A 12028-nucleotide genomic window follows, 5' to 3' on the forward strand; every position below is an offset into this window, starting at 1 on the left:
CAAAAGCCTTCCTAAAGTCTTGACAATGGAAGTTTGCCTCACAAACGACTGGAGCGAAGGCAACGGTGATGATGGAGTCGGTGAAAATGCAAGTGGTTCCAGATTGACATCACATGTTCTTTGTGATTTGTGAGTCACCTTCTTCGGTGCTGAGGGGCTAACAGCTTCATTTGGGCATTCTGTGTCTTCTTCCGGTTCTGGTGCCTGTGTCTGCATTGGTTGCATCGGTGCTGAAGACAGTACCAGTTGAGCCGGTGCCGGTGGGGTTGCTACATGCAGCACCGTTGGTCTGGGTGCTGCGGATAGCAGTGCTGCAGATCATGGTGCCAAGGTTGGTGGTGCCAAACTTCGGGCTGGTGCTGCAATTGTTGGCATTGTAAATGCTCAGTGCTGATTTTTTGGTTCTGAGGCCATTTGAAGCCACAGTTTCGTGGCACCCAATGTTCCCAGTTTCTCCCGAACACTTATTCTGCTTGTTGGGGCCAGTGGCAGGGAACGGGCTGACAAAGCTCTTTTGTGGGTGGGAGCCACAGGAGGAGAGGAAGCTCTCCGTTTTTCCTTTCTCGGCTTATAAGAGTCTGGTTCTGAAAGCTGATCCAGCGAATAAAAACATCCTGAGCCTCATCTCTCTTTCCACTGTGCCTCACTGTGAGTTTTGCACAATGAATGCATTTTTGAGACACATGAGATTTGCCCAAACATTTTATAAAATCTGTGTGGCCATCGGAGACTGGCACAGGCTCCTGATATGTGGCGCACTTCTTAAATCCCAGTGAGCCCAGCATGATAAAAGGGTCTGTCGCCATGGTGTTTCTTAAAAAGATAAGCACTCTCTGCCTTTTTTTTATCTTGTGTTCCCTTTCCTTTTTTTTAACTGAAAAGCATCTAACACAAAAAACTCGTTTTTTTTAAAATGGACTAACTATAACTATAACTATGACTAACAATTGAAAAACAGACTGAACTATGAACAAAAATTAATACTAAAAACAGATTTCTTCTCTGACTAGAGTTGTTGAGGAGATATGTCTCGCTCCGTCTGTGACCTGGCGCAGCGTAGAAGGAACTGGAGGGAGCTGGACTGCGCGAGAGATCAAAAGGGTATGAATGGCGCGAAACATGTGCCACGCATGTGTGGTCCAGCCAACTGCTGCTAATGAAAACTCCAATCTGTGGTGCCAGGATGACCTGACACCAACAGAGGAGCACCCATGGGTATACTACTCAGAGAAGAACACCCGTCGGTTTTCCCCCAGCCCTTAGTTTAAAAAATACTCTACAACCCTTTTAATGTTAAGTGCCAGCAGCCTGGTTCCATTTTGATTTTTGTAGAGCCATCCCTCCTGTATAGGCTCCCCCATCCCAAAAGTTTTCCCAGTTCCTAATGAATCTAAACCCCTCGTCTCTACACCATCACCTCATCCACACATTGAGACTCTGAAGCTCTGCCTGCCTACCTGGTCCTGCGTTGTTTGAAGCCAGGCCTCCAAGCATCTCATGTGGAATTTGGCATGCTTGACAACAAACATTTTTACCAACTTGTGCTCCAAGATTTGTAAACACATTCCGACAGTTGCCTGAATGCTGTTCCTCACCACTGAAATTAGATTGATTGGGGGTAAAGAAGATTAATTGGCAGAACCATCTTTGCCAATGAGGATGCTTGGAGTATGCCTATGAACCAAAGTTGAACTTCTAGTAGCTGTTCTAGTGAAATGTCAAGGGATTCAGCTGCCCTTTTGAAGAGACCCTGAAAGGATACCCCAGTAGTGGGGGGGGAGGTGGCATTATGGTTTTGACCAAAGATGAAGAGGTGAGTAAATGGTGAAATGTAATGTTCAGCTGTGCCCTCAGGTTCCTCAGTTGTCTTCCTCCTGTGTTTCTGAGAGTGTTGGGAGAGTTGGTGAAGGGGACTGGGCTGATCTGGACCTAGGTGGTCTCAGGGGCTTGCAGTTTTGCACCCTAGACATTGTTCATGGATCCCAGTATGACTGGCTAGACGGGAATGGTATGCAGAGGTGGTGCCCAAGGTGACTATACTATCCTCATATATCAGCAGGTGGTTGGTGATGAGTCGGTCCTGACTTGTGTGAACAATAGCAAAAAGTATACATTACTACATGATGCTCTTCTTCCTCATCATTGCAGATGGAGGGCTGAAATGCAGGGAGTAGTCAGCTGTCTTGGGACTGATCTTGATGTGGTACCCTCAGTGCCGAGTAGAAGAGATTCAGGCATTGAGACCACCACCAGGTCTTAAAACCTCAAGAAATTCTTCAGAACCCTGAGACTCAGCAATAGAAATGTTTGGCATAAGTACAGCAGGTGGCACCATTGTACTGCTCATTGCCAAGATGTTCTTTGGCTCCATGGGTGCTGACATAGAAGGTTTCACTTTGCTGTGTGAAACTCCATTTCAGCCTGCCTGCTGTAGCTCTTTAGCTCTTCGGGAACTCTCGATATATGACATTCCTGGTGCTTCACAGGTCAGCACTCCCAGTGTTATCAGAAAGGGGCAGATTTTTCAGTTGGAGATGGACTTCTTTTAGTAATTCTTGATGTGAGGAGTCTGCAACCACTTTTTCATAGCCTTTCTAGAAATACACTTCTTAGAGCAAAGCCCCCGTCAGAGGCTGCTGTTGGCGACCATTGGCCAGGAGGTGACCTAGCCTTAGGGTCAGAGGCTGGCTTGAGGGATTTTTCCATCATGAGGAGCTTAATTTGGAAAAGCCTGGTTTTTCTTATCTTAGCTGTCAGTTTTCTGCAATGTGGGTAGTTTTGAGTAATGTGTATCTTACTGAATTAATGGACTTACATCATGACTGTCAGAGACTGGTATGATGAGTCTGCAAGTCAGGTAATGTTCAAAGTCAGGTGAGCCAGACATGCCTGAGAAAGTATGTCTCTCAGGATGCTTCTACACAGCACCCTTACCTCGAAATAAGCTATGCAATAAGCTATGAAATAAGTCTACACACCGCCACATTTTGAAATAAAGTGCTATTCTGAAACATCCCTTATCCCTCGTACAATGAGGTTTACAGGGACGTCGGAATAGCGAGCCTGTTATATTTTGATATAACAGGCTTGCTTTTAAGATGCAGAATAGCTATTTTGGGGAACCAGAGGTATCCTGAAATAGCTCCACAGTGTAGTTTCAGAGAATTAAACAAGCGTAAATCCTGTTTGAGGCCAAGGCTGTATGCCTGCCAGAGAGGCAGGGGTAGACATGGAAAATAAAGGATTTTTTATGTTAAACACTATTGAGTAAGGCAAGGGGAGAGGAAACTAACTACAATTAAGTGAACACTAGCACTAGCACTGTTACTGCATAGCCTTTGGCCATTATTTTTGAAAACTTGTGGAGATCGGGAGAGATCCCAGATGACTGGAAAAAGGCAAATGTAGTGCCCATCTTTAAAAAAGGAAAGAAGGACAATCAAGGAAACTACTGACCAGCCAGTCTTATCTCAGTCCCTGGAAAAATCATGGAGGGGATCCTCAAAGAATCCATTTTGAAGCACTTGGAAGAGGGGAAAGTGATCAGGAATAGTCAACATGGATTCATGAAGGGCAAGTCATGCCTGATCAATCTGATTAGCTTCTATGATGAAGTAAATGGCTCTGTGGATATGGGAAAGTCAGTGGATGTGATATACCTTGATACGATCTCCTACAATATTCTTGCCAGAATGTTAAGGGAGTATGGATTGGATAAATGGACTGTAAAATGGATAGAAAGCTGGCTGGAATGTCGGGTCCAATGGCTCGATGTCAGGCTGGTGGTTGATTTCTAGCAGAGTGCCCCAAGGATCGGTTCTAGGGCCGGTTTTGTTCAACATCTTTATTAATGACCTGGATGAGGGGAGGGATTGCACCTTTGGCAAGTTTGCAGATGACACTAAGATAAGTGTTAGATATGCTGAAGGGCAGGGATAGGGTCCACAGTGACCTAGACAGATTAGAGGATTGGGTCAAAAGAAATCTGATGAGGTTCAACAAGGACAAGTACAGAGTCCTGCACTTGGGGCGGAAGAATCCCAAGCATTGTTACAGGCTGGGGACAAAATAGCTAAATAACAGTTCTGCAGAAAAGGACCTGGGGATTACAGTGGATGAGAAGCTAGATATGAGTCAACAGTGTGCCCTTGTAGCCAAGAAGGCTAATGGCATATTAGGTTGGATTAGCAGATCTAGAGAAGTGATTATTCCAGTTCTGGGCCCCCCACTATAGAAAGGATGTGGAAGCATTGGAGTGGGTCGAGCGGAGGATGACCAAAATGATTAGGGGGCTGGAGAGCATGACCTATGAGGAGAGACCGAGAGATTTAGGTTTGTTTAGTTTGCAGAAGAGAAGAGTGAAGGGGGATTTGATAGTAGCCTTCAACTTCCTGAAGGGAGTTTCCAAAGGGGATGGAGAGAGGCTGTTCACAGTAGTGACGGATGGCAGAAAAAGGAGCAATGGTCTCAAGTTACAATGGGGAGATCTCTTGGATATTAGGAAAAACTATTTTACTAGGAGGGTGATGAAGTCCTGGAATGGGTTACTTAGGGAGGTGGTGGAATCTCCATCACTAGAGGTTTTTAAGTCTCAGCTAGACAAAGCCCTGGCTAGGTTGATTTAGTTGGGATTGGTCCTACTGTGGGCAGTAGGCTGGACCTGATGTCCTCGTGAGGTCTCTTCCAGCTCTATGATTGTACTATAAACTATCTTCTGTAAGGCTTATCTGAGGAAAGAGAGGGTGCTCCTGACTGTTTCAACTGAAGCCAAAGGCAGTAGAAAAGGCACTGGGGTAGGAGGTGGAGGGAAGGTGGCTGGCTGCATGCCACTATGTAACCACTTGGAACGGCGCGAGAGGGCTACAGTCATCGAATTTGTTTTTGTTTTTAACCTGTCTAATGAAAACAGGTTTACTACAAATAGAAGGAAATACTTTTTCACACAACACACAACTAATCTGTGGAATTCATTGCTGTGGGATATTGTGATGGCCAACATTATAACTGGGTTTAAAAAAGAACTAGATAAGTTCATCTAGATAAGTTCAATAGCTATTAGCCAAGATGGTTTGGGATTGAACCTCATCCAACCTAAACCTCTGACTAATATAAAGTGGAAAGAGAAGACAAAATTGCCCTCTTCTGTACATTCCTCCATGATTCCTCCGTGAAGCTTTGTAACTGGCCATTGACTAAAACGATCACTGAGCTGACCCAAAATGGCAGTTTTTATATAACACAGTGAGAAATCATGCATTTTCCCTTATTCAAAATGGCAAACACTTCTATTACTGTCAGTAGGACTGAAGGCAGCAAGGTGGCTCCTATTTCTCTACAGCCTTTCTGCATGTGCAAGTGACACTGCTCTCAGTAAAGTTGTCCACTACCTCTTCTCTTTTCAGTGAGACTGATCCATGCTGGAGCAGGCTTCCCTCAGGGGCTAGGAGGCAAGTGGTCAGAAAACAGCCAGTTTCTCTGAGCCTAAAGAGAGCTTTTTAACAGCAGAAGTCCAGGGTCAAGGTAGACAGGTCACTGTCCATCATTTTCCTCCCTCCCCCCAGAGACCTGAGTCTCTCAGACAGCTGAGGGAGAAGAGAAGGGTAAGGGAACATTTTTGTCTAAAACCCTCTTCGGTGATGCATTCTGCTTCACCCTGTTCAATTAAATTCAGAAAGCAGAAGTTGACGTAAAGTTCTTTACTATGTACATCTGTAACTCATGAACCCTAAAAAGTAGTAAGTTCTCTGTGTAAGCGTGAATGATGATGCATTAAATAGATCAACGGTTTTTCAAACTATTTATCACCCAGCCTTCTTTTGTCAAAGGAAATAAATTAGGAGGGGAGGAAGTCAAGACAGTAATAGGGAATGGATGGTAGGGCTTGAAGTTGGCAATACTGAGTATCTAGTCTTTAAAAATATGATACTACTGCTTACTATTATTACCTCTTTATTTTTGTTACTTTCATTTTCATGTACACTTTCGCTTTCAGTTTCTGTTTCTGTATTGGTCTGAGAGGAGTCTCCCAGTTCCTGAAAGAGAGCTTCCATGTCAATCTGGTCTTCCTCAGGTTCCTCATCAAATTCAAGTCCAACTCTCTTTTCAGTTTTGGACATGATTATTTCCTGTAGATGTTCTTCAAACTGAATATGGAAAATTCCTAATTTGTCAGCTAGCCATCGGCCACAGATAGTTTTACCTGCTCCATGTGCACCCAGCAGGCATACTCTTAATGGAGGAGCCTGTCGGAAAGAATTAACAATACTTTTATAACAATTTTTGTTTTAGGGTGCACTTAAGTTACAGTTGTAGGCACCCTTGTTGAAATATTTATACATTTCAGGGTCTGTAATATAAAAATACCCTTAATAGCAGCATGAGCACATAGGTATTTTGTGTTTCAATGTTTAAAACTACAATGAATCACATAGGGTACGTCTACACTACAGCGTTATTTCAAAATATCTTAATTCAAAATAGTTAATTCGAAATAAGATATTTTGAAATAACGTGTCTACACACAAAATGCAGTTCGAAATAGCGTTTTGCTACTTTGAAATACCGTGTCCACACTGAGTGGACACTGATTCGCATTTAAGGCCATCTGGAACTAGGTCAGGAGGCAAGACGTCAGGTCAGGACTTACTGTGTGGGGCTGCTGCCTGAGGCTATCTGAGGCCTGTGCTTAAAGGGACACACCCCAACCCCCCGAGCAGCCGGTTCTCAGGTGTCCCTGCTTGCTTGTGTACCTCGGTGAGGAACAGCAAAGCATTTATGTCTCTGAGTGCTCTGGTTGCCCTCACTCGGAACACCACAGCAATCTGCTACAAGGAGCCAGAGCTGCCCCTGGGCACTCTGGTGCTTCTCATGGATGCGTTGCTACCAGCCTGGCTGCACTTTCTGCAGGCTGCCATCCGGTAGGTCCATCAGGGGGCTGTCAGTATCCAGGAGGCCCTGCAGGAGAGCTTCCACCCTGAGGAGCACCAAGAGCCTCCCTGGTCCGCCCCACTGGGGGCTTGTGCCTCATTCCTCCCTCACATCTTTCCACTTACCCACCCTCGCCCAACCCCCCTTCCCGATGTCAAATAAAAAACACATTTTTCATAAATACAAACTCTCTTTATTTAACAAAACTGGGGGGGGGGGGGATGAAATTCTGGAGAGACTGGGGAAAGGGAAGGAGAGAGGGTGGAAGAGGGGAGGGGGAAACCTGGAAGGAGGGAGCTGGAAGGGGGAAGCAAGGGGAAGAAAGGGGAGGGGAAGCTCAGGTCTCAGGGTGGAGGGGGGTCTCACTGGACCACAGTGTGTGCGGGGGCCTCGGCATCCCCAGAGGGGATGGGGAGGAGGGGATGGAGGGAGAAGCGGGAAGGGGAGAAGGAGTGGGAGGAGCGGTAACTGGGGAGACAGCAGGTGCTGGAGTGGCAGGAGGCAGCATGCTCTGCACCAGGGTCTGCAGGTGTTGGTAGATGGCATGAGCCTGGGCAAGCAGCTCCCGCCAGAACTTCCGATCTTCTTGCACCCAGTGCTCCATGGTGCGGTGTAGGGCTCGCAGGGCCCCCAGGTGCTGCTGTTGGTACCCCTGCAGTGTTTGGGTGGTCCTGCAGAGCTCTTGCATGCGGGAGCATGTCCTGGGCGGGGTAGTGCGCCCTGCACATGCAGCTGGTGCGGCTGTAGAGAAACAAGAGAAGTGGTCAGTTCTCCCTGGGGACACAGTGGGTGAAGACCAGCCCCCCTCTGCGAGGTGAGGATGACTGTGTCCTGCACCGTCAGAGCCAATGTGCTTGCACAGAGGCCATGTTCGGAATGTCCAGCTATCTCCAGGAGTGGGAGCTGCCCTGAAACCGCACCCATGCCCCTGTGCTGTGTATAGTGCGGCTGAGGTGGGAGGGAGATGTCCCCTGCCTCTGTGTAGAGCGGGCTTGTGAAAGGAGGGCATCCTGCTGTGTCCCGTCCCAGGGTCAGGAGCATGTCATGTCTCTTCACATACGCGTGTGGCTATCAGGCCAAGGCCCCTGTGTGGCAGCCAGCTGGAGCCACCTACCCAGGGTGGCACGGCACATGCTAGCACATGCACAGGTTGCTGCGTGATCCGTGGTAAGCAAGGCCCATGTGCACGGTCCCTGGTCTCCCTCCCTACCCCCTCTCCCAGTAAGGGGACAGTAATGGCACTCACATGTTGTGGCCTACCTGCACGACCCTGGTGACTCTGCTGCTGGGATGCCTCAGGGGTCCTGGTGGCGTGGCACCCTCCGTCTCAGCTCCTGCGGCTCTTCCTCCATGCCCTAGTCAGGGCCCTTTGTTCCCGGATTGTTGCCCCCTGGGGTAGCACAGACTGCCCTGCCCCCCATTATGTGGTCCAGGGCATCAAAATGGGGATAGGTGTCTGCCCCTGTTGGGGAGCTACCTTGTGTGGCCCTTGCATATGCCTGCCAGAGCTCTTTAATTTTCATGCGCACCTGCTCCTGGGTGTGCATATGGCCTTTGGTGACATCTATGCGGCTGTACACGGCTGTGTTTCTCCATCTAGTGCGGAGATCATGCACATTGGAGGCCTCGCCCCAAACCTCTATGAGGTCTGCACTAGTCCAGGAGGGCACCCGCTATCTTCGGCCCCTGGATGGCTCCTGGGAGCTGGGGGACTGGGTGGTGGACAGCTGGCTGGCACTGACTGCCCGGCTCATTCTGCGGCCACTGGGTCAGGGGCAGCGACTGCTGGCAGGCCTGGATCTGGCACGTGCAGTGTGGCCAGAGTCCACCCCTTTAAGGGCTCTGGGGCTGGAGGAGAGGAGATGAGTTTTCCTGGTTTGGCCCAGAGTGGCTACCAGGGGAAATTGGGAAGGGCTGGAGGCCCCCTATTTCGAAATAAGCGTCTACACAGCGCTTATTTTGATTTAGCTATTTCGAATTTGGCATTATTCCTTGCACAAATCTGAAATAAGTGCTCTGCTATTTTGAATTAATTTTGAAATACAGGCAGTCCCCGACTTACGCGGATCCAACTTATGTCGGATCCGCACTTACGAACGGGGCTTTTCTCGCCCCGGAGCACTCCTCCGGGGCGAGAAAAGCTTCTCCCGGTCTCCCTGGTCTGCTGGGGGGGTCCAGCAAAGCCGCTGGACCCCCCCCCCAGCAGACATGGGATACCCGAGCAAAGCTGCCCAGGCGGGGGGAGTCCCGCTGCCTCGCCGGCTTTGCTCGTTTGCCCCGGAGCAGAGCCGCCCAGGCGGCGGGACTCCCCCCGCCTGGGCGGCTTTGCTCCTGTCTCCCTGGTCTGCTGGGGGGAAGGTCCAGCAAAGTCGCTGGACCCCCCCAGCGGATCAGGGACACCCGAGCAAAGCCGCCGCCTGGGCGGCTTTGCTCCTGGGCAAACGAGCAAAGCCGCCCAGGTTGCGGCTTTGCTCTGGTGTCCCTGGTCTGCTGGGGGGGTCCAGCGGCTTTGCTGGACCCCCCCAGCAGACCAGGGGGACAGGAGCAAAGCCGCGGAGCACGCCCACAGCGGGACAGCCCAGGCGCGCTTGGGCTGTCCCGCTGCGGGCGTGCTCCGCGGCTTTGCTCCTGTCCCCCTGGTCTGCTGGGGGGGGGGGGGTGCGCAAACCAGGCTTTTCTTGCCTACCCCTAGGGTAGAGCAGCTGGGGGCTGCCGGGTTGGTCCTGCAGCGCCGCTCCGGACCAACCCGGCAGCACCCCAGCTGCTCTGCCCCAGGCGTCCTGATTCAGCCGCTGCTGGTCAGTTTCAGCAGTGGCTGAATCAGGATGCCTGGGGCAGAGCAGCTGGAATGCTGCTGGGTTGCTCCAGTAGAGCCGAGGAGCCGCTCTACTGGAGCAACCCAGCAGCACCCCAGCTGTTCTGCCCCAGGCGTCCCCAAGTCAGCCGCTGCTGACACTGACCAGTGGCTGACTACAGGAAGTCCCAGGCAGAGTTGCTCTGCCCCAGGCTTCCTAGAATCAGCCACTGATCAGTTTCAGCAGCATCTGACTTGGGGACGCCTGGGTTTCTTAAGTTGAATCAGTATGTAAGTCAGAACTGGCATCCAGATTCAGCTGCGGTTGAAACTGATCAGTTTCAGCAGCGGCTGATGCCAGTTCCGACTTACATACAGATTCAACTTAAGAACAAACCTACAGTCCTATCTTGTACGTAACCCGGGGACTGCCTATAGTGGTTTGGCTGTGTAGACAGTTAATTTGAAATAACGACTGTTATTTTGAATTAACTTTGATGTGTAGACATACCCAAACACAATAGATAAAAACTAATAGATGAACTTCTTTTCATTCTGGCCCTTTCACTCTTTTTATTCTTCTTATTTTAATCTCCAACTCACTCCCATCCTCCTTCGACCTCTATTTCACTTATGAGAAGTGAGTTAGTAACAATAATTAATAAGCGAAAAACCCCTATTTTAACAGACCATTGAACTATATATGTGTCTTACTGAGTCACCAAGTGATAGTATTGTAAATCTTTGCCCTACCCTTCCCTTTCCCCCTTTGTTCATGATCTTTACTTATTGTGCTGAGTCTACTTTTAGATTATAAACTCATTGGCTGTGTCTAGACTGGCCAGTTTTTCCGGAAAATCAGCCGCTTTTCCGGAAAAACTTGCCAGCTGTCTACACTAGCCACTTGAATTTCCGCAAAAGCACTGACTTCCTACTGTAAGAAATCAGTGCTTTTTGCGGAAATACTATGTTGCTCCCGTTCGGGCAAAAGTCCCTTTTGCGCAAAACTTTTGCGCAAAAGGGCCAGTGTAGACAGCTGAGATTTGTTTTGCGCAAAAGCGCGTCTAGATTGGCCACTGAGGCTTTTCCACAAAAAGTGCTTTTGCGGAAAAGTGTCCGTGCCAATCTAGACGCTCTTTTCCGAAAATGCTTTTAACGGAAAACTTTTCCGTTAAAAGCATTTCCAGAAAATCATGCCAGTCTAGACATAGCCATTGGGGGAAGGGCCATGTCTTCCTTGTTTCTATGAAGTATCCAGTACACTTATAGCAATACAGAAATACCAAAAACAAAAATAATTGTAATGAAGGATGGAAAATGATGGGTAATATCAATTTCTTATTAGCAATCTATTTTAAACAGTTTTAACATTTTCTTACTTGTAATGGTGCCTTGTGAGCCACATACTCCTCTGGGCTCTCCAAAAACTTATCTCTAGCTTCAGGACTTGAAAAGTAGTAAAATTTCTCTCGATATTTAGCTCCATGTTCAGATATTCCTGGGAAAAGGATAAAGTTTTCCTTCAGACTCACTGGACAAAAGTGTTTGGTGTCTCCCATGTGTCTCTTCTTTTCATTAATTTTATCTTCATCCTGAAAATACACACACATTTTAGAGAAAATTGTCAAGAAGTCTTTGGATTAAGTAGAAAGATACTCTATATAAAATATTCTGTAAACCTACATCCCATTTTAAGTGCATTACAGTATATTACTTTTAGGATATGTCTACATTGCAGCATTTTTCCAGAAAAACTACACTTACGTCCACACTGGTATTACGTCCTTTCAACAGAAAGTCGAAAGAATGGAGGATTTTTTCTGACAGTGGAAAACCTCTTTCTATGAGGAAGAAGCCTTTTCCAAAAAAGCTTTTTCAGAAAAAGGTGTATGTGGACGCAGAAGAGGGAGTTCTTTCGAAAGAAGAGTCACACTTTAAATAACACAGGTGCCCTGGTAGTCACTCCATCCATACTAATCATAACTTAAATGCGAGATAGAGTCCCATCAATGTGGACGCTATCTTTCGAAAAAGCACATCGCTTTTTCGTTGTGCTGCTGCTGTTTGGATGCTCTCTTTCAAAATAAGCTTTTCCGGAAGAGATCTTCCAGAAAAGCTTCTTCCAAAAGAAGCTTGCAGTCTAGACATAGCCTCAGAGACTGTGATGAAGCAAAGCCTCAGTTCTAAACACTCATTTGAAATCCAGATCCAATCCAAATGTTACATCTTTACACTCATTTCTAATGACAAATGTTTGAATACAGGATAATCTAATACTCATGGCTAAATTTACAAACTAGCTCCCAA

At 47.8% G+C, this 12028-nt stretch overlaps 1 protein-coding gene across 3 annotated transcripts in view; it reads right to left on the minus strand.

Moving 5' to 3' along the window:
- AK9 (adenylate kinase 9) overlaps positions 1–12028 on the minus strand; it is a 175308-nt gene that overhangs the window by 60050 nt on the left and 103230 nt on the right. For 2 of the 3 annotated variants that reach the window (XM_014573695.4, XM_025184734.3), the window contains exons 25-26: positions 11101–11313; positions 5946–6242 (exon numbers count right to left, since the gene is read on the minus strand). In XM_014573695.4, coding sequence (XP_014429181.3) covers positions 5946–6242; positions 11101–11313 — 510 coding nt within the window. The remainder of the gene's footprint in view (positions 1–5945; positions 6243–11100; positions 11314–12028) is intronic. The other variant, XM_075923971.2, reaches the window with a different exon arrangement.

Source organism: Pelodiscus sinensis, chromosome 3 (assembly GCF_052426305.1).
Source record: "Pelodiscus sinensis isolate ZL-2025 chromosome 3, ASM5242630v1, whole genome shotgun sequence".
Taxonomy (NCBI): Eukaryota; Metazoa; Chordata; order Testudines; family Trionychidae; genus Pelodiscus; species Pelodiscus sinensis.